The 23,683-nt window shown below is 31.4% G+C and overlaps 2 protein-coding genes across 3 annotated transcripts; one reads left to right on the top strand and one right to left on the bottom strand.

The window, feature by feature from the left end:
• Window positions 1-749: 749 nt before the first annotated feature.
• LOC114372036 (calcium-transporting ATPase 4, plasma membrane-type-like) lies at window positions 750-11,947 on the top strand. Its single transcript, XM_028329421.1, has 7 exons — window positions 750-1,115; window positions 7,456-7,510; window positions 7,623-9,562; window positions 9,645-9,803; window positions 10,293-10,464; window positions 10,556-10,854; window positions 11,451-11,947. Exons 1-7 carry the CDS (start codon window positions 939-941, stop codon window positions 11,754-11,756), a joined length of 3,108 nt encoding a protein of 1,035 aa, XP_028185222.1. The 5' UTR covers window positions 750-938; the 3' UTR covers window positions 11,757-11,947.
• A 4,556-nt stretch (window positions 11,948-16,503) lies between these two features.
• LOC114371035 (structural maintenance of chromosomes protein 1-like) lies at window positions 16,504-20,920 on the bottom strand. Of its 2 annotated transcripts, XR_003657989.1 has the most exons (7): window positions 20,068-20,920; window positions 19,689-19,760; window positions 19,414-19,509; window positions 18,196-18,285; window positions 17,981-18,082; window positions 17,636-17,748; window positions 16,504-16,633 (listed from the first exon to the last, which is right to left on the bottom strand). XR_003657989.1 is itself a non-coding variant. In XM_028328436.1 (6 exons), exons 1-6 carry the CDS (start codon window positions 20,134-20,136, stop codon window positions 17,737-17,739), a joined length of 441 nt encoding a protein of 146 aa, XP_028184237.1. In that variant the 5' UTR covers window positions 20,137-20,920; the 3' UTR covers window positions 16,961-17,736. The 2 variants fall into 2 exon arrangements, 1 of the variants encoding a protein (XP_028184237.1); XM_028328436.1 differs by lacking the exon at window positions 16,504-16,633 and having other exon boundaries at window positions 16,961-17,748.
• Window positions 20,921-23,683: the final 2,763 nt, after the last annotated feature.

Raw genomic sequence — 23,683 nt, 5'->3', positions numbered from 1 at the left:
ATAGATGTTCATGAGATGAAGAAAACAATCCAACCTCAAGAGGGGTCATCACCTTAAGTGAGAGAGAATCATGTGAATGAGAGTTTACAAATTTGTCTAGAAAACTTGTGATGAAGTTGTGGATGTAGCAATGAAAAGAAAACCACATTAAACAAAATTGTGAATGTGAACATGAGGGATCAAATCACATTAAATAAAGTCATGATCTTTTTTATTTTCTTGATGATGTTGCCTTTTTTTAGTGTGTTCTTTTTCATCGTTGTGCATAATGAAAAGGTGTGCATTTTTTCAACATATTTTACATGACTTTTTTCTTGTTGAATAATCTTTTCTTCTTTGATATATACAAGAAAACAATCAAGGAAAAAAACATGATGTTACTCACTTAAATATTCTTTCTTCTAAATCTGGGGAGAAAAAGGATAAAATAAAGTTAAATCAATAACAAAATAAAAATACATTCATCATTCTAGTCTTATAAAATAAACAAATTTTAATTTTGGTCTTCTTTTTACCAAAGTTTCTAATTTTAATTTTCGTCTTATTATGTACTAATTAGGGTATAAATAATTTTAGAAGAAAATTTAATTTTAAACTTACCTTTCAAATATTTTTTAAATAGAAAAAAACTAGGTTAAGCAAAGTCAAAGAAGTGCTACAACTGTATTTGTGTGATTCCTGACACCTTTTCCAATATAATAAAATCTGTTTTTATTGAAAGCTCAATCTAATAGTGTACGACACTCCCACCCACAAAATCTCGTCGTTTCATTTACGCGCTGTGGCTGGCTCCACCACTGCAAGTCCAATCACTACTCGATACAATAAAGTATCTATCCCAATCTCGCGGGCACACACATATATATATTCTTGAAGCGAGCGATGGTTGGTTACCAATGAATGCAATTGCAGAGTGATTTTTTTCGGAGAACAGCGACATGGAGAGTTTCCTGAATCCGGAGGAGTTCAAACTGAGTCACAGGGATCGTTCCATCGAAACGTTGGAGAAATGGAGATCCGCAGCGTGGTTGGTCAAGAACCCTAGAAGACGGTTCCGCTGGGCCGCGGATCTCGTCAAACGCAAACACGCCGAAGATAAACGCCGCAAAATACAGGTTCTGTTCTGTTCTTTTTCTTTTTCTCTCGTTTCTTTTTGGCTTTGAAAAAGAAAAAAGAAATGAAAGGTTCATAGGAAAAGTAAGGTACGAAAAGATTAGTAATGAATCATAATACATCGTAGTTGATACACTCGGAAAGAAGAAAAGAAAGTTAAATCGATTTTGTTGAAAATGAAACGGATCGAAATCTAATTAGTGTTAGTTAAAAAGTCACAGGAAAATTTCTCTCGTGCCTGGTGGAATTTACAGTAATGTTAAAAAATTGAAAGCAGCGTTGCAGCTTAATTTGTTGCTACCGCTGGGATAATTTTTTAAGATTTAAAAAAAAAAATTTGTGACCGCCATTTTTTACTACAAAGGTAAGGTTCTCGGAGTCACTGCCGCAAACACGGCTAGAATTAGAGCTGTATTTGTTCATAATTATTTTCAATATCAAGAATCATGATAAAATCGCAAGGACGATTTCAATTTAAAGCCTTGAAGCCTTTATTTGATCTAAATATCTAAGAGCGTGTTTGGTTTATGTTTTTATTTTTTAAAAATATGTTTGATTTGATTTTTTATTTTATATTGTTTTTGAGAAATAAAAATATTGAAAATTATATTTCTTATCATTTCATTTTTATTTTACTTAAAATGAGATTTATGTAAAAATTCAATCAAATTCATTTTTATTATTATTTTTTATTTTCAATGAAAAAAAAAAAAAAACGGGAAACCAATCATCCTTAAGTTTTCAATTGTCATCGTTAGGTTTGGTTGACGAATTTTGATATGACAGAAAATTATACGACTATTGTGGCTACAATCACAATGTGGTTGCCTAAAGTAAAAAATCTTGGTCGTTACAACGATAATTGCGGATCCTGACCTCTTTTCAAACTTGACAATAAATGGCTCTCTTAAATATATATGCATTGCGTTCGTTTTGTAGAAAAAAGAAAAATGATGGCTGATTGAATCTATAATAATCAATTTCCTTAGTTATATGATGTTTTGTTGATTTAAAATCTGAATACGGTTTGACTTAATTGGATCTAAATTCATTTGGATTGAGTTGATTTTCTTTTTTCCTTTTAGGTTTTTTAATTAGTTTATTTAATGTATAAGTTCTTTAAAATATTAAAGTTTATTTAATGTAATTTTTCTAATTTTTAATTCAAATATAAATGTGATTTTAATTAATTTATCAAACTTCTCAATCACAATTTGCTAGAATTAGTTTTTAATTAATTTATCAATTTGTTAGAATTGGTTAAAAGAAATTATTTACAACGGTCTTACATCTTACTTACCATTTGAGTTAGATTTCCTTGTTATTAGTTTTTAAATTTAAGTTAAAAAAACTAATGAAAATTAAGTTTTTTTTTTAATTTTTAAAGTGGATTTTTTGTAATTTTTAAAAAATATATTTAATGCACTGTTTCTTCTTTCAAGTAGAGGTGGAGATAATAGCATCTCATTATATTCGTGAAATATATTTATGTAAGAATTATACATAATAAATAGGTCGTGTTTGTGTTGTTAATTTCCGCGTGTGGCTCGTCCCTTGTCTTTCTTTCGGATATTCATAGTCATTTTTTGTGAAAATGATTAAACTTGAGAAGTGCAGAGTTTGTACATATTTATGAATTTTCATACAAAAAGTTATAAAGCTATAAATCGAAGTCGCAAAACTTACGAATGTAAAAGCTACAAAGTCAAAAAGAAAAAGACGCGAACTTTAGCATGATGTTTCTTTCTTTTTTTTATTGGGAAATTACCAAAGTGGAGTCGAAAAAAAAAAAGCGTCAAGCTGACGTAAATAACCCATATACTAATCGAGGGGAATTATCTAGTTATTTTTTAAATACGCAAGAATATTTATAGTATTTTTCTTTTATGCAGAGAATATTTATCTTTTTTATTTATAAGATTTAAATTTAAATGATATTAATTTTTTTATAAAATTTAATTTATAATATTTATAATATTAATTATTTTTAAACTAGAAATACTTCTATTAAAAGAAAAAATAATATATTGACAAACAATTAAAAAAAATATTAATAATAAAAATAATTTTAAAAAATTATAAATTTAAAATAAATTTATTATTATTAATTAAATTAATTATTTTTTAAAATTTTAAAGAATTAAATAATTAAATCTTATAAACATAAGAATTGAAGAAGTCAATGTATCCATTGACTGGGTTTATTGCATAGTGCCCAACATGTCGATAGTGTCATAAATCCCAATAAACAAATTGTTTGACGTTAGTATTTTAATTGGAGTAAGTTGGAAGGACGGCAGCTAACGTGACTTTTGTGGTTGAGCAAGGGACACTTAAGAATGTGAAATTTTGTTTGTTGGGTTGCTTGCGTGGCATTGAAAAATGAAAATAAAGCGTTTAGACCAATTAACTTTTTTTTTTAATTCAACGTAGTGATAACTTCGAGAAAACGAAGCTTCCTAGAAATAACGAGCAAACCAAGAATAAAGAAATTAGCATCTATTCTTTGAGGGAATAAAATTTAGCAACCATTTACTTTGGTGATGCAGTTGTTGTCGGTTTACTCATGGATTGGTTCAGTTTAAATATGATGCTAAATTTGAATCAAAGTAAACTAATTTTATATGGTTTGATTTATTCAATTTTATGGTTTTTTTATTTGTTAATTTATTATTATAATTTAAAATCTATTGATTAAATTTACATAATTATTATACTATTTTATTTTAAAATAAAATTTACTTTTTTATTACTTTATTTAACATATTTTAATAGAAAATTATGATTTTCACTTTTATTTAATATTAATATAAAATAATATTATCAATTCTTTTTTAACATAATTTTTTTTTATGTATCACTTGATATTTAATACTATTTTATAACAATATTGTTAGTACCATTATTTTTTGACCCATGAAAGTAAAAATGAAGTAAAGGAAACACAATAAATTATTTAATTCTTATAATAATTATTATAATAAAAATTAATATAATTATAATATGCAATTTGTTAGATTTGATATGATTTTTATTAACAAGATTTAAAAATCGAATTAAATTCTAAAAATTATGTGATTTCTTATATTTTTGGTTTTTGCGATCAAACAGTTTGGTTCAATTTTGAACCCCACTGGTTTCTGTAAGAGTCGTTTTGGGTTTAGTTGTGAATTGAGCACAATATTTGACAGGATGGATAGAAAATAAAAGAGAAAAAAATTAAATTTTAAATTAAAAATAGAGAAAAATATTATTTTTTAATAAAATAAAATGTGTTTTTTTCTTCTCTGTCTTCTTTGGTTCCCCATCCAAATTCCAAACGATCATTGGCTTTGTTGAGTGCTTCTACACGTGAACTTGATTTGTCTTGTATAAAGTTTTTAGTTTGAGATTTTGTGGATATGAATCTATTTGGCTGAACTTGGATTAGCTAACAAGGCTACCGGTTACGAAGGGCCTAAAGACCAAAATATGCTGATCACTTTAGAGAATAAAGAAAGAAATTTCAATCATTCATTAGAAAATTAAAAGACTTGGAATTTTGATAAATTAAGGATTGGTTATGCTAGTAGATGTAGTATCAATCATTAATCATCCCATGATTTAGATTTTTTTTTCTCTCTCTAATGTTTGAGGACTCATCTAAGAGAAGTCAAATGACTCAAATCTTGAAGTTCATCATAACTATATATGAAAACGATAGAGGCGAGCTGGGAGGAGTAAATATTAACCGTATCACGGACTTTGAATGCAGAAAATTGAGGATTTAATTTTGATCCTTATCCGTCAGTATCGTTACGTAAGGCAAATGTTCTAATTCTGATTTGAAACAAATCCCAAACCCTAGAATAAATTAATTTTAATTTTCTTAGTTAGTGTTTGGTAAAGAGGGATGTATAACAGTATTTTACTTTGTAATGTTGTGTGTTAATCTAGATGACACCTCATACTATTTGTAGGTTATGTTTGAGAATGTCAGCTGAGAGTTGAAAACTGAAAAACTAATTTGTTAAATTAAAATTGCTTTGTAAAATTAGCTGAATTAGTTAGAAAGTATAAATGATTGAAAAATGTTAAAATTATGGTTTATTTAAAAAGGGTAAATAAGAAATTTGATAAATATACTAAAAATAAAAAAGAAAGAAATTATAAAAAGCTAAAAACTAGCGTTTTAAAAAACGATACTTTAAATAATATTTCAAAAAATACTAAAAGTCAATGAGAAGTTACTAAAAAAGATTGCAACATAGCCATAATATGATGAAAATAAAGACAGTTTCAGTCATGTGGTTATGCCAAAAGAACCTTGGCATCAACCAACGAAGGCTCGTAGTTGCAACAAGTGATTACAATTAATAAAGCAAAGCGCGCCCTTAGACAAAAGGAGACGATTCCAGTGTGACACTCATTTGAGATGTGTCACGCATTGTGTGCGTGAACTTCTCTTGCTGGAAAAAGGGCCTTGCGTGGGGTTGTTGCGGTGGTGTGTTGAGTTGGCTGTGCACGTGGACAGCATGACATTCTTGAAAGGTTGTTGATGCAAACCGACAAGATGGTGGCGCACTGGCTGCCAAACAGGCCCAACAGTGAGCGTGGTACTGTTCACCCACAAAGAAAGTTGCGCACAAAATGAATTTGTGCGAGGGACATTGGTAAATTTCCTTGCAGAAGCGAAGTCCAAAGAAATCTCGGTATCCATGAAGGGAGAGGCAACAATGGTCGTTGGTGGTCGTCCGCAAAAGGATGTCAAGACGACTGCCAAACATTAGCAAAGGTGTGCAGTACTACACACACGTTTGTGAAGAGAAGAAATGTAACCTTAGAGAAAGGCAGAGAAAGGTCTACCCGGGACACTAGGTACTTGACGGAGAACGACTTTTGTTATTCCTCAGTCAAGAATAAGCTAAGTTCTGATACCATGTAATAGTGTTTTACTATATGATGTTGTGTCAATGTAGACCACACCTCATGCTATTTATAATATGGAAAAGGGAATTAGTGTTGATCAATCAATTACTAGTTAATAAGGAAACTATATAATGAGTAATAAGTGAAATAATCTCATACTTAAAACATATCAAATCATATATTTCATAGGATGAAATGGGATGAAAGTGTGATGAATGAAAAGAAATGGAAAGAGATGAAATAGAGTAGAAAGTGAAGTTGTTTGATTGAGATGGAAGAGAGTGTAAAAGAATTAAAAATTTTGAATTAAAGTAGTAAATAAATAATAATAATTTTTTTTATAAAATAGATATGGACCAAATTTCCATTTTATCCTATTATCCATGCAGGTTTTCTACCCGTGACGGATTTTTTTGACAACTACACTATTAGTTGATTATGAAAATTGTATAATCAATTATGCAATTTCATCTTACCACATGATCGGCTATGCTATAAGCATAATTGATTATGTTGCAAACCGCCAGCTCTATTCAATTTTTGAATAATTTAGTGGATACATAATCGATTATGCTAACATGATAATCAATTATGTAGTCATCCACAAGGATCACGAGGTTCTCCGAGATAATTTTGGAAGGACGCGTCTTTTTTTCCTCAAAATTCACTCCCTTTCATCTCATTTTGGGGTGAAAGTTTTACTTTATCCCATAGGACCCACAATTTTTTAAAAATTGCAGCCCACATTCACCCCTAACAAACATCCATTTCACAACTTTCGTACCTAAAACACCTCAATTCAATTGCATCTCAAATTCATCCCCTTAAACCAAACACACCCTTGATAATTTGGATAAAAAGAAAAGGAGATAAAGTATAGGGTCTCAACACTACTCAGGAAACATTTATTTATTTATTTTAATTATATTTTGTAACAGCTACAGTTTCTATTTTAGATCTGTATATTATAACGGTAAATTGCTCCTATAGTAGTGTGAACCACAATTCTCTTGCATCACAAACAATCTTTGCTATTACAAATTCATATGAAAAATGAAGCTAGAGGCTATCCTACAACATTTTCTCTTGTTGCTAGCTAGCTTGCTACGTGTTCAGAATTCTACAAGTGGATACCACAACAAACTTTATTTGATCCTAAAATTCAACCCATTTTGCTAGAAAGAGTTCAAATAAATATTCACAAAGTTCAATTTTAGCAAGTATTTTATAGAATACCTGTATGCAAGATATGATACAGGATAATGTATTTTGATTTATATTTTATAGTAAGGATGTGTCATTGTATGTGCTAAATGCATGACAATGACCTCTACCAGATGCAATTACCGTTATTCCCCTATTAAATTTTTTTTTTGTTATACATTGTTAATTTGTTATCTAGTTTGACAATATTATGTTTATTTACTCCATCAGAGCACGATTCGGACCGCTCTCACTGTTAGAAGGGCAGCAGATCAATTTATCAGCGGTAAGCTGCTCCAATTTTTATAATTAAAATTAAAACTCATGATGTTATGATTGCTTTAGAACTAATCACTTTTCTTTATGTGTGGGCTATCTTGATTCATGTGATTTTCCAGTTCTTCCTCCAGCTGAATACAAAGTGTCAGAAAAGACGAGAGAAGCTGGTTTTAGTATTGAACCAGATGATATTGCATCAGTTGTTCGAGGCCATGACTACAATTACTATAAAAAAATTGGTCAAGTTGAAGGGATTATAGAGAAACTCAGTGCCTCAGCCGATGACGGTGTTGGTCAAGACAGTATAGATACCAGGCAAGATATTTATGGAGTCAACCGTTATACTGAGAAACCTTCTAAAAGCTTCCTGATGTTTGTTTGGGAAGCACTGCATGACTTAACACTAATGATTCTCATGGTTTGTGCTATAGTTTCTATAGCTATAGGGCTTCCCACTGAAGGGTGGCCAAAAGGTGTTTATGATGGTCTGGGAATCATACTTAGTATATTCTTGGTGGTCATTGTTACTGCCATCAGTGACTACCAGCAATCCCTGCAGTTCAGGGATTTAGACAAAGAAAAGAAAAAGATCTTTGTTCAGGTCACGAGAGACAGAAAAAGACAGAAGGTCTCAATTTATGATTTGGTTGTGGGAGATATTGTTCATTTGTCAACCGGTGATCAAGTTCCAGCTGATGGAATTTATATATCAGGGTATTCTTTGGTAATTGATGAGTCAAGTTTGACAGGTGAGAGCGAGCCCGTAAATATAGATGAAGAAAGACCTTTTCTTCTTTCAGGAACCAAAGTACAAGATGGTCAGGGGAAGATGATAGTTACAACTGTTGGCATGAGGACCGAATGGGGAAAGTTGATGGAAACTCTAAGTGAGGGAGGAGAGGATGAGACTCCACTGCAGGTGAAATTGAATGGAGTTGCTACAGTTATTGGTAAAATTGGTTTGACTTTTTCTGTGCTGACATTTGTGGTGTTGACAATAAGGTTTGTTGTTGAAAAAGCAGTTCGTGGGGAGTTTGCTAGTTGGTCTTCAAATGATGCATTGAAGCTGCTGGACTACTTTGCTATTGCGGTAACCATAATAGTTGTTGCAATTCCTGAAGGATTGCCATTAGCTGTGACACTAAGTCTTGCTTTTGCGATGAAAAAGTTAATGAAGGATAAAGCACTTGTGAGACATCTTTCTGCCTGCGAGACTATGGGCTCGGCGACCTGCATCTGCACAGATAAAACAGGAACATTGACCACTAACCATATGGTGGTTAATAAAATTTGGATATGTGGAAAGATCAATGAGATTAAAGGCAATGAGAGTATTGACAAACTGAAGACAGAGATATCTGAAGAAGTTTTAAGCATCCTTTTGCGGTCTATATTTCAAAATACTTCTTCCGAAGTTGTTAAGGACAAAGATGGAAAAACGACAATACTAGGAACACCAACAGAATCAGCATTATTGGAATTTGGCTTGCTTGCAGGTGGTGATTTTGAAGCGCAGCGTGGAACATATAAGATACTTAAGGTTGTGCCTTTCAATTCAGTCCGGAAGAAGATGTCTGTGCTAGTAGGTCTTCCTGATGGAGGTGTCCAAGCTTTCTGCAAAGGTGCATCAGAAATAGTATTAAAATTGTGTAACAAAGTTATTGATCCAAATGGAACAGCTGTTGATCTTTCTGATGAGCAGGCAAAGAAAGTCTCTGACATTATAAATGGATTTGCCAATGAAGCTTTGAGAACTCTTTGTTTAGCTCTCAAAGATGTAAATGGAACCCAAGGAGAAAGCAGCATCCCTGAAGATAGCTATACTCTGATAGCCATTGTGGGAATCAAGGATCCTGTGCGCCCTGGGGTTAGGGAAGCTGTTAAAACTTGTTTAGCTGCTGGAATAACTGTCCGCATGGTAACTGGTGATAACATAAATACGGCTAGGGCTATAGCTAGAGAATGTGGCATTCTTACAGAGGATGGTGTGGCCATAGAAGGACCCCACTTTCGGGACTTGTCTACAGAGCAAATGAAGAGTATTATACCAAGAATTCAGGTTGTAATCTCATTGTAAGTTCTGTGATTTTCATTACTCATTCACGATGCCTGTCTTTCTTATGTGCTTAACATGGTTTCAGGTTATGGCGCGATCCTTACCTCTTGACAAGCATACCTTGGTAACCCGTTTGAGGAATATGTTTGGTGAGGTTGTAGCTGTTACTGGTGATGGAACCAATGATGCTCCTGCACTGCATGAGTCAGACATTGGGCTTGCTATGGGCATAGCTGGAACAGAGGTTTGTGCCCATGATTGATTTACTATGGTGTATCTGACGGTATTACGTGTAGCAGTTCATTGTACTGTTTTTGCTTAGTTGCTTGGCATCTTGTTTAAGACAAACTATTATCTTCTGTTCTAGTTACATTATATATTTCTTAATTGATGTTATACATTTTCCATTTCCCTCTTGTCCATACTTCACTTTCTGTTTAGAGTGGTGGAGCCAGACTAGATCCTTGATAGATGAGACTGACTATTAAACAAGTCTGTTATTATCTATATTCAGGAAGCAGTATAGTAAAAGAAAACTGCAGTTTTTCGAAATCCTTATTACCATAGCCATAAACATTGATGCCTTCAAAGGACAATCTCCTATTTTATGTGTTGTGCCTTTTTTATTTTCAAAATTCTTGTCATATTTGTTTCGATGTCTATTTTATATTATTGTCTGGTTGACGTTATCACCAATACTATTTTTCCTTTTTTAAAATTATACCTTTTACAGGTTGCCAAAGAAAATGCTGATGTCATTATAATGGATGATAACTTCACTACTATTGTCAATGTGGCCAGATGGGGACGGGCCATATACATAAACATTCAAAAATTTGTGCAGTTTCAGTTAACAGTCAATATTGTTGCTCTGATTATTAACTTTGTTTCTGCATGCATCACAGGTTTGTTGATTCATAAAAATTTTGTTTCCACTGCAGTGTTGTTGAATCTGTTTCAATGAACAGCCGATTAAGTTTTCTTCCTTATTTTCAGGATCTGCTCCCCTCACAGCTGTTCAGTTGCTTTGGGTCAACTTGATTATGGACACTCTGGGTGCATTGGCTTTGGCCACTGAACCTCCCAATGATGGACTTATGCTAAGACCCCCAGTTGGAAGGACAACAAATTTTATCACCAAACCCATGTGGAGGAATATTTTTGGTCAAAGTTTATATCAACTAATTGTCCTTGCGGTCCTCACTTTTGATGGGAAGAGGCTACTGAGAATTAATGGTCCAGATGCGACTATAGTGCTCAACACTTTGATATTCAACTCCTTTGTATTTTGCCAGGTAAAGTATCACATGCATCCTCTCTAACACCGTGATGATTGTAATTGGCAAATAGATGGTTAGACTTTTTAAAGAAACCACATGATGTTTTAATCCAAATAGTTGATAAAAAGTGGAAGAAAAGTTGAGCATGATTAAAAGATATAATAAAGCTTGGACAGAAGAATGTGTCATATAATAATCTTCATTTGTTATGAATTCTGTAATTTGAATTACATATTATTGTTACTGTTATACTTGACCTTTATGTGAAAATAAGATATATGAAAATGTGAATAGCGGAAACTCCCTCTTTTTGGGTGTATTGATGATTTACTGAAAAGTTCTAAAATAAATAATACATGAACTGACAACTGAAAAATAAGATATATCACAAACTCAAAAGTCATAGTAACGGTGATTGCGACAGTGCATGCTTAATTGACTATAAAACTCAGTTTTAACATGTTAATACCTTTGCTATTCCCCCTATGATTCCTCAATTTGGCTTTAATACTATGGTAAACCATTCAAGATGATGTATAAAATGATCGAGTTCCATTGCGTTGTGCTTATTTTGTGTGCTGTTTCACCTTCGCCACTCTTTCTTTTGCAAGGTTTTCAATGAGATAAACAGCCGAGAAATCGAAAAGATAAACATATTCAAAGGCATGTTTGAGAGCTGGATATTTTTCACGGTGATATTCTCCACAGTGGTGTTTCAAGTACTCATAGTTGAGTTCCTGGGAACATTTGCCAGCACAGTGCCTCTAAGCTGGCAATTCTGGGTGCTCAGCGTTGTAATAGGAGCATTTAGCATGCCTATATCTGTCATACTCAAGTGCATTCCAGTTGAAAGAGGAGGTATTACAACGCACCATGATGGTTATGAGGCACTACCTTCTGGTCCCGAGCTAGCATAAAACAGAAGAAGGAAGAACATAACTTTGCCCTTCTATGATTTTCATTTGTGCAAATGTCGCTGAAATTTTGGCCTTTGTGGGCATACTACAAATTTAATCTTTTTAGTTTCTAGTTTTAAGAATTTTTTTCACAGAAAAATGGAGTTCGAAGTATTTTCGGAAAATTAGATATGATCACTTTAAATTGGATATGATCAATTCTCAAAATTATATATGAAATTTGATCCCGTAAAATTTTAAAAATTTAGGGATCTTTTGTTTTAACATTTTTTTTCAACTTTCTATTTCCTGAATTTCATAAATGAAAAATGAAAACATAAAATAATCAAATAAAAATAAAAAATATTTTCTTAACTAAATGTGCCCATTTGTTTGGCTTTTGTTATTTGCAGGGTTTTTAAAAGTGCACTGGTCACTGAAACGATAAAGATACCGGTTTAAAATTAAATGATTCAATTGTAGTTAAATTATGATTAATTAGGTAATAATAAATTAATATTTTTACTTTTAATATAATATATTCAATAGTCTTAAATAAAAATAATATACTAATTATAATTTTATAACCATAAAATTAAACTTTCTCTAAAAATATCATTATTTATACCATGTAACATCCAAAACTACACATAAAATCAAATCATATATCTTATAATATTAAGCTTTAATAACATAAAATAATACAAAAGTAGAAAATAAAGTTGAGACGGAATGCATCTTATAATATCATATAATAAATATATAATATTTAACTGTTTTATATTCAAAAGATTTGTATAGTACACTAAATCATATAATACTGAACTTTAATAATATAAAAGTAAAAAATATAACAGTATGTATATAAACTTCAATTGTTACGGTACAGATATCTAACTAATAATAGAAAAGTAAAAAATAGGCTTAATTGTAAAAATAATCCATTTATTTATCCTAACTCACTAAATTGGTTTCTATAATTTAATTCACTAATTGAGTTTTCTATTTTTTTCTTTTTCAATTTGATTATTTGAGTCTTCAATTTTAAAATTGGACGTTGACAGTTAACTAAAAGAATTATAACAGATGTAGTATTATCTATTAACTGTTATTGTTTGTGTGTCATAATAGGATGACATGTGGCCGTCATTATTACTCATTAATAGTCAATATCTAATTTTGAGATCGAGTACTTAAATAATTAGATTGAAAAAAAAAATGAAAGACTCAATTAATGAATTAAATTATTAATATGAAGATTATTTTTAAATTTTAAGCCTAAAAACTATAATAGTACCTATATAAACTTAGATTATTGCGTTTGGAAGTTGTTGATAGCTCGTTTATGTCACGTGATTTAGCTCTAAAAAGTTATCTTTGATGGTTTAGCTTTTTCGTTAAGAGTGCATCCACTTCAAAAGAAGTGCATTCACAAGTACAATACTTCATGGAAACATTTTTTTAAACCGATCAAACAAATAAACAACCGGTTTTGTCCGATTTTAGACCGGTTCACCAATTTTTTTAACCATTTGATTACTGATTGGTTTGAAGGCCCTTCCCGACCAAATCGGTCAATCCAGTCCAATTTTGAAAATCATGGTTATTTGACTTATTTTTAGATTAAAATATAATTTTTATCCCTTATTTTCTCAAATTTGTATTTTTGATCTTTTCATTTTTTAATTAAGATATTTCATTTCCCACTTTTTAAAAATCAATAATTTTAGTTTTTTAGGGTCAATTTCAAATATTAATATATGTACTCTGTAAATGTTAACTGACAATTGTTTGTTTATTGTACACATGATAATTTTTTTAAAATTAATTAATTGTTAACAAACTTAATTTATTAAGAAAAATTAAAAAAAAAGTAAATAGTTCAGAAGTCTCAAATTGACCAAAGAGATTAAAGTTATAGATTTTTTAAAAGTGGAAGAGGGAATGTCTCAATTAAAAAATAGGACGACTAAAATTGTAAATTTTTATTTAAAAAAAAGATAAAATGTTTCAATTAAAAAATAGGATACTAAAATCATAGATTTAGGAAAATAGGAGAACAAAAATTATATTTTAACCCTTATTTTTATGATTTCATCACGTTATGTGTGTATTGGTGGGCATACAAAAACAAATGGAATGGATTGAAATATTTTGGAATAAAAATGTTATTTATTATTGGCTTAAATATATTTTTTTATCTATAATAAAAATTAAATTTTTGTGTTTGTTTTCTAATAAATTTTTATTTTGTATTAGTCTCTAATAAAATAACAATTTTATTTTGGGTCATTGACATTTATTCACTAATTAATTAATAGTGGTGTTCACATGTCTAAGTGAACATGTGGTCTAACCCAACTCAATTATAATGAGTTGGATTTTTTAAGTATTCGGATTGAGTTGAATTCGACCCAACCCAATTAAGACCTAATCATATACGGGTTGGATAACAAGTTATATTTTTTTAACCCAACCCGATCCAACTTATATCATATAATTAAATTTATTATTATATATAAACTAATTATTCAATACAAAAAAACATTAATTATTAGCTCACATAATTTATTAAATTAAATTATCTGTATTTTTTCTTTTTTAAGTTGTTTTAATCTTTGTCTTAATTTTATTTATGTTTTCTCATGCTAATACAATACTATATTTCTATATAAAATAAAAATATCGTATTAGCATTGAAACCATTAATGCTATTAGTCAAATATTGTCACAATTTGGTCCCTTTTGAGTGTATTTAGTCATTATATACTTTCAAAGCTTTAGGCAAAAATAAATTATTATTTTTAAAAAGTTTAATTTTTACAAAATAAAAGAAAAATTTAAATATTGAGACCCGATTAACCTAACCCAACCTGGAAAATTTTGACTAGATTGGACAATGGGTTTAGCCAAATCCGACCTAACCCAACTTGTGAACACCCCTTTTTATTAGAAAACAAACACAAAATTTGCTAATTTATCAAGGACTAAAATAAAATATCAATGATCAACAACAAAATTTTTCATTTGAAACTCATTCCTCATCAATCTCCTAGTTCAATATAACTAAGATCCAAACTACAATGACTAATCTTAATTCCTTAGTGATTAATGCTTGAGTTTCAAGTCAAATCAATTCCTTAGGTGATTTAGACCTAGAAACTTAGAGCTAGATCAATCAATATCTACAAATGCAAGTATTTTATCCATGTCTGTAGGTCTTCATTCTTTGATGATCAAAATTTGTTCTTGCAACATCAAAATTTACAAAAAAAAAACATTAAAAACTATCTTTTTTTTAGTTTCTTAAACAGTTTATACAATTTATTGACAAAAACAATAATTATGTACAAAATTTTTAATGAAAATTTAAGATAATTGCTCATAAAATAATATGTGAAAAAATATTTATCAAAATACCCCAAATTTAGACAGTTGTCTGTACTCAAACAATACAAAATCCAACAAAGGGTGAAGGCAATTATTTACACAACACAATGATAATTCATTATTTGATTGTATTTGAACCCCAATTTTTGTTCCTTTTTGACTTTTTTTTTACTTCATTTTGTTAGTATAGCTTATGGGTATGTGTTAAGTGAACAGTTGAGCAAGAAAGTGGATAAAGTGATAAAAAGAGCCAAAAGAGAGGAGAAAAGGAGAATTATGAGTTTTTTCAATGGGCATGGCATGTGCTAGACCTACAGGTCATGCTATTCCAGCATGACCCATGTTGATTTCTCAAGAATCTTCTCAATCAGCGTGACACATCCAAGCACAACCATGCTAACCTAACACGACCCGTGCTGCACATGAGCCAATATTGGGAATCAACGTCACAAGTTCTCGTAGAAGGCCATGTTGACCAAACACGACCCGAGTTGACTTAGCACAACCTGTGCTGCCCTCCATGTTGCAGTTTTTATTTCAGTAGTATAAATAGAAAAGGGAAGGCATTCTTTAGGTTAGCTTTTATTCTATTTTCGCACGACAAGGGTTTTTGAGCAAGAGAGTTGCGTTGGGGACAATTGGGGTCTTAATCTGTAAATGTTTTCGATCTCTTTCATTCTTAATGCAAAATTGTATGTTGTTTGCATATATTGTGACCATGGTTGGCTAAACCCTTAAAGGTCTGATTATGATGTAGTTGTACCCATGTACTCTAGTTTCTTATTTTATTAAAGTTCTCCAATTTATTCAATTGATTGTGTTGTTCTACCACTTTCTCTTCTATATTGGAATTGATCACTTTAATTCATAGTTAATTGCACTACTATAATAACGGTATTTTAAGTCGGTTATTCAAGCCCTTTGACGACGGTTTTGAACCGTCATAGAAGCCAGCGTCGTAATATCGTAATGCATTTACAACGACGGTTTATAAACCGTCATAGAAAGTAGCATTTTCTAAGACGGTTATTCAATAACCGTCTTAAAATATAATAGATACAAAGACGGTTTACGTTCTACACCCGTCTTAAAATGACATATTTAACATGCGGATTCTAAGACGGTTATTCAACAATCGTCTTAAAAAGTTTAACATTCTAAAACGGTTTTAAAAGAACCGTCGTAGAATAGCATTTTTGCTGTTGAAATTCTATGATGGCTATTCATACGACCGCCTTAGTTTTTAAGATATACTACGACGGTTCTGTTAGAACCGTCTTAGATAACTTTTTTTTTTGTGTTGGCTGGTAGCTTTAAAAGCTGTTACTTTTAATTACATAGTGTAACAAAATTTAAACAATTATAAAATGATTTAATTACATAATAAACATACAATTTGTAGACATATAAAATCATTCAATTTATAGATAACACTAATATGTAACCAATACATCCAGCAACAACAACACATCTAATACAATGCAGACTTGAAATTTAGATGACAGTACCTGAATGTTGCAATATGATTAATTACGACTATATATATATGCAATGCAAAGATAAGAACATTAATCGGATATAATACCATCATTATTGTTTAATAAGAGTTCCATTAAGAATATTTAAATCATTCCCCACCTAACCCCATTTAATTTTGTATTGATATTTAATTGATTGATTCAAATTTTGAGACAAAAAATTGTAACTAAGCTTATAAGTTAGGAACTATTTTTCACTTATATTAGAAAGTTTATTTAAACTTAATTAAATTGAAAATAAATTATAAACAAACGTTAAACTACCTATTTTAATAAGTTTTTTCACAAACCTGCCAAATATACTTATATATCTCATAAGATAACTCTAAAAAAATTATTACAAACGAGCAAAATACAGAAAATTTGTCCAAATTTTGCTTATTAAGCCATTTTTGTCTTAAAAAGTTATCATTGCATTAAAAATTCTATTTTTTCATTAAAAAATTATTTTATACATAGGAATGCAGTGTGTGATTGTAAATTAAAGATATGCAAGTTTTATTTCTTTTTATTATCAAATATTAATTTGTTAATTTGGTTAAAAATGTCCGCTAACAAATAATGCTTAAGGCCAATTGAGAAACTATAGAAAGTTAAAACCAATAACTTTCACTTAGGTGTTAAACTAGTCAAACTTAGCCTAACCTAGCTCAATTATTACTAAGCATATACTTTCGGTATCTATTACTCTGGATCTCTTTTATTTTTTTTATCCGTCTCTCAATCTCTCTACACTATTTTATTCACCCAGCAACTTCTCTTACAAATTATTTCTAACCTTATTTTTTTTTCACTACATATCCATCAACCAACAATTTCCCCTCATTCTTTTATTTTTACCTCTCTATTTGTCATCCTTCTACCTTGGATCACAGGCAAAAAATTGGAAACATTTTCCATAGAAATATTGTATTTTGAAGTGTTTAACGATAAAATAATACTACAAAGTGATGCAGAGATTTAAGCACTGACCTTCAAGCCAGGTATAATAGATGAAAACGCTATGAATCTCTCAGCCATTAGCTGTCTCCTTTTTCTCTCGGACATAATTTGATCTCGTGTGGTTCCCAAGTTTACCTGGTTCCCTGTTTTGGAAAAGTGAGTTTGTACATGTGTTTCACCCTGTATTTGCTAGCTTAGTCATTCATGATTAACAACTATGAACTGGAAGGGAATGACGCATTTCTTCTATTTCAACCTACTTAGGTTATGATTCTTTTTTAAATCAAGTTTAAATTGCACTTGTAAACTTGATTTCACCATATAGCCAATACATCTATATTGAAAAATAAGATTAATAATAATAAGAAAAGCTACCGAATCCACAATCTCTTGAAAATGAACTGAAACCCCTGCACTATCCAAATTCTGGTGATTGGTGGAATTGTGTATTAACTCCGAAACTTTGTTCAGCCGCATCTGCAACAACCACATCAGTTTCCAAATTTTAAAAAAAAAACATTTAAAAAAATTAAAAAGAACACTCCAATTCCAAAACACTCATTAGTTTCTAGAACATTCTACAATCACACCTGCTTGGCTCGCTTCCCGAACACAAACAGCATCGCATCGATGACGTTGCTCTTCCCGCTCCCGTTAGGTCCCACCACGGCGGAGAAACTCTGAAATCGAAGCAATTAGAAGTTCACAAGTGAAATAAATCCACGCAGTTCAAAAGTTCGCAAGCCAAATCGAAGCAATTCAAAAGGTCGCAAGTTAAACCAAAGCAATTCAAAAGTCCGTAAGTAAAATCGAAGTTCTAAAGTGAAAGTGAAACCGAAGCAATTAAAAAGCTAGCAAGTGAAATTGAACCAAATCGAAGTTCACACTGCAATTAGAGAGAGAAATTGAAGGTTGAGAAGTGAGGTTAATTAGGGGGAAGCAAGGAACTTTATTAATTTGAATCTTGAAAGGTTCAACTTAATTAATGATAGTTTCAATTTAAAATAACATACACAATTTTTATTTTAGAAAACATAACCTACACGCATGATCTTATTCCTTCACTAAAATTTATTAAAAATTATAAAAGTGTACAAGTCTTACTCTTTATTTAATAAATCTTATTTATAATTTTGTAATTTTTTTATAATTTTTATTTAATAAAAGAGCATTTTTTTAACTCGGTTGACAATATGTTCTTAGCTAAGCACATTTTATCTTCATCAATTTTCCAACAAGTGTGCAATCCTCCACTCCAATACTCACCATATCTGTACGTACACACCCAAGTTCATTTATAAGTCCAAGATGGGTCCATTTAAAATGAATTATAAGTCCAAAATGGGTCCATTTCAAGAACTAAATTTAAACAAACCCACCCATATATATTATCGTTGGACAAACACTTTTAAAAGTAAACTAAAAATATATTCATAGTTATTTTTAACAAATTAAAATTCTTTTACTATATATATATATATATATATATATATATATATATATATATACATACTATTTACATTAAAGCTCATGAGTATTTGCCTACAAAATCAATAGTAATTTTTTATCTGGCTATCCCATTTATATTATCCGATTTTTGCTAATACATGGTTAATGCATTTTGGGATCTCAAATTCAGTTGATAAAAAAATCTATTGTTGACAACCATAAAAATATATCACAAATTTTTTTAGTTCACAGGTTCAGAACTTCACTCTCAAAGCTTGTGACCAAAAGATAGAAAAGACCAACTTTAATTTTAACATGAAATTGTTACTAAAATAATTACATGAAGAAGAGATGCATACCTTCACTTTCAGATCACCACTAGCCATCCTAACCAAACCACAAAGATTGTATGAAATGGCATTGGTATCTTTTATTGAAGCCATATTTGGCAAAACCTGAGCGAGCAAACAAAGTTTGAAACAAGAGCTAAGCAACAACATTTATCATTATTACAAAATAGGTAGCAAGTCTAAATTTCAAGCTTCTTCCAACCATCTAACAAATTTTCACCAACATACTAAAAGAGAAATATAATGAACTAAAAAATCTGCTAAAACTTTTATGATATATTTACCATATAATTCTCCAGTTTCTTGAATTTGTAATGCTCCTTTTGGGCCTCTATGGTATAGTGCGTGGATGTAACCTAATAAATTTAACATAGAAATAAGAGAGAAAAAAAATAAATTGTAAATGTAAAAGAAACTACAATCAATTGAAAGATCTCAGCATCAACACAATTGAAGTAGGAAGATTTCTCAAAAAGAAAATAAATATAAAGCAAATGCAAGACTGTACGTTTACCATTTTCCTTTGTTAATTACCAAAGTGCATGATAACTTTATGTTATGAGAGATAAATATAAAGCAAATGCTAGATCAGTTATGTAATTGTTACAATACTTTAGAACTGTAAATTGGTAACTAATTTGATCATATTTATGTCAACATCACCTGAAAATATGAGTATCTAATTGAGGTATTAAGGGGTATTGCAGAATCGTCCCTATCCATGTATAACATGCTAGGATCAAATCAAAACTGCACAAGTGCACATGGCACAACCTTCCAGCTTTGGAATTAGATCTGCACAACCTTCCAAGCACAATTAATCACAATAATATCAACGAAGGAAAATCTCTACCTAACCATTCTATAAAAATACTTAGTATAATCAACGAATCCCAAATAGAAACGCAACCACAAATAAAAAAAAATCAGCATCAAACCAAACAAAAACGAAAATGAAAAATTCAATCGACGGGCACTTTCATTCATCTCCCAATCCCTGTTTTTAACTACTTCCTTGCCGGTTACTGTTCCACCTTCATATTCCTCTATTTCGGAACACAAAAAAACAGGGCATGTACTCCTCTCTTCATTTAGTTCTCGTTCGTTCTCGTTCCGAGGGAGACGTCGATTTGTTCTCCATGGAGAGGTCGACGAAGGAAGATTTCATCGGGAAGCAGTTGAAGCAGCAACTTACGAGAACCGCCACAGAGCTGGCCTTCCTGCGCGGAGGAAACGGAACCAAAGGCAGAGCGGGAGCACGCGCGGCAGCTAGCTAGGGTTTCTCGGGTTAGCAATAGTACTGAGTACTATCCAATATATATGAACGAGATATTAACCTAACAAAGACGGTTTTTTGGACAAAACCGTCTTTGTACCAGAATACAAAATTACCATTTCGCCATTTCGCATACCTCATCAAAGCCGGTTCTTCACAAACGTCGTTGTTATGTTTCATTTTATTACAAAAATGCCACCACGAACCTTTTTAAGACGGTTCTCTAGAACCGATTTAGAATCAACGTCGTAAATTGTAGCTTTTTTAGTAGTGTTGGATGTTAGCTACTCATAATTGATTGACATGTAGAATAATAGGGTTCATAAAACTCGCATTACCAAACTAGTGGCATAAACACCCCCCTTTTTACATACCTCTCAGTAATAATTAACCGTAAATTAAATCTCAAATAACCAATGCAAGATTAATTTAGGGAGAAGAGTATTCTTATACCTTTACTATAGTTTGATAATTAAATTAGGAGGAATTAGATAATTAATTGATAATTGAGGGTTCTAGATTATAATAGGAATCAGGGGGAAACAGGACATGTGAACTCATACATAATCTAGGTTATCTCTATTCATACATATCTTTCTCTTGAAATTGTTTTTTGTCCTTAGTTTTGTTTCTTTAATGTAATTACAAACAATCTCCAACTCAAGATAACCCCCCCCCCCCCTAAAAAAATAATTTGGTTTATGCAAATTAAATTATTCTAGAACATAACTTGTCTCTTGGGTATGATATTCAAACTTTTGAGTTTATGATAACTTGTCTTCGTGTTAGTACATATTTTGCGTATCATTCTAGCATTGTTGCCACAGACTAGTTGTGGAGTTCTTGAGTAATTTTAATTTGCATTAATTAAATAATTTTTGTTCATAATTTTTTTTATTTATTGTCTTTAAATTTTATTAATTATTTTTTCTCCACTCTCACTGAAATTCTGCTCCATGGCCTATTGTGTTTTAATCCTTTTTTGTGTGTTGATAGTTTATGTTCACATGATCTTGCTAAGTATAACCCTGAGATAAAAAAAGCCTCTCACAGGAACAACATTGAAACAAGGAGAAGGAAGATAGATGCTGGTGGACAACAAGAGCACACCTTGTAGGATTACCTCACCCTTAGTGTGGGAATCACTACAGTTATACAACTTCCTAATTTGAGAGACCAAACTTGCAAACTGAGGGATTGAGTGATGATCAATATGATTGAGAGGATACAATTCGATGACCTACCATCAAAAGATCTTGTAGTCCATCTAAAGAAGTTTGTGAGACTCAGACACACTGAAGAGTCCTACCAATGCTCCCGACTATATCAAATTAGTTGTCTTCCCATTCTCATTACGAGAAAGGAGAAAGACTGCCTTAGTGACTTGCCAAATAGGAGCATTACCACCTGGGATTAGTGCTCATTGAGATTCCTAAAGAAAGTCTTTCAGTGGTGAACTCTGAGCAGTTGATCAAAAAAATTGGGAACTTTGCTTAGTTTGAGCAAGAATCTCAATCTGAAGTTTGAGAGCGATTTAAGGGATTGCAAAGAATTTTTCCACACCATGGTTATGCACCATAGAGATTAGTTCACATCTTCTATGGAGGACTATCACAGCACAACCGATCTTACCTAGATGTTGTTGCATGGGGAAACCTCATGCACAAATTGACCAATGCAGCAATAAAGATTATTGAGGTCATGGCTTCAAATTCTTACAATGGTACTGGCAATAGAAGGTTTCTCAAGAGGCCTGCTGGAGTTCACAGATGGAGGTTAATTCATTTGGTTATTCTCTTGAACAAAAGATGGATGTTTTAACCAAGCAAATGGAGATTTTGATGAAGGCTAAGATACAAATGATGACACCCACTACTTCATCCCTTGTTTTTTATGAGCGTGAGGAGACATGACATATGGTTGTAGACTTCCCATTTACTCGAGCTTTGAAGGGGGTAAACTATATGGGTGGAAAGAATATTGGTTATGATCCTTATTCCAACACATACAAACAGGGGTGGAAAGACCCCCTAAACATTTCTTGGAAAGAGCAGAGAGATCAAAGGCAAGGCCAAAGTCAGAACTAGAATGTGTATAGGCCTCCTCACCTACAAAATCAAAATTAGAACACTTATAAAGGCCCTTAGTATCATGATTAGAGGATAATAAAAGAGGAGAAGAAACCAACCATGCAGGAGATGATAATGAAGCATAAGACTAAGAGTAATGAGAGGTTTAAATCCTTAGAATCAATAGTATCAAACCTCATCACTCTTATGTCTCAAAGAGCTCTTTGCACTCTTCCTTCTCAAACTGAGGCTAATCCTAAGAAAGAGGGGGGTGAATGTTGTGAGCACCAAGAGTGGAAAGTCTATGGCAGAACCGAAGAAGAAAGAGAAAGTCACTTTAACACCAGAAAAAGGCTCTCAATAAGGAGAGTAATGAGACAACAAAAAGTGGGTGAAAAGAGGTATTGGCGCCTCCTCAGGTAAGTGTTCCTTTTCCTCAAAGAGTGAGAGATGAGTAAAAAAATAGGTTGTTTTCTAAGTTTGTTGAAATGTTTAAGAAATTGCAAGTAAACATTCCTTTTGTTGAAGAAATTATTGAAATGCCAAAGTATGCCAAGTTTTTAAAGGAAATTATTTCAAAAAACTAAAATTGGAAGACATTGCATTAATTGGCCTCAACAAGGAATGCTCTGTTATTGTTTTAAAGAAATTGTCTCCTAAGCTTAATGACCCAAGAAGTTTTTCAATCCCTTGTTTCATTGGCAAATTTTCCTTTGATAGAGCATTGTGTGATTTAGGTGCTAGCATTATTCTAATGTCTTATTCTGTTTATAAGAAGTTGGGGTTGCAAGAACCTCAACCTATTAACATTTCTATTCAGCTCGTAAAGCAAAAGACTTAATGGTTAAGATTGGTAAGTTCATTTTCTTTGCGGACTTTGTGATTTTGGATATAGAGGAGGATAAAGAAATATCAATTATTTTGGGACAACTTT

The sequence above is a fragment of the Glycine soja genome, chromosome 10 (assembly GCF_004193775.1).
Source record: "Glycine soja cultivar W05 chromosome 10, ASM419377v2, whole genome shotgun sequence".
NCBI classification, from domain to species: domain Eukaryota; kingdom Viridiplantae; phylum Streptophyta; class Magnoliopsida; order Fabales; family Fabaceae; genus Glycine; species Glycine soja.
The sequence above is the reverse complement of the archived record's forward strand: the minus strand, read 5'-3'. Positions and strand labels throughout refer to the sequence as shown.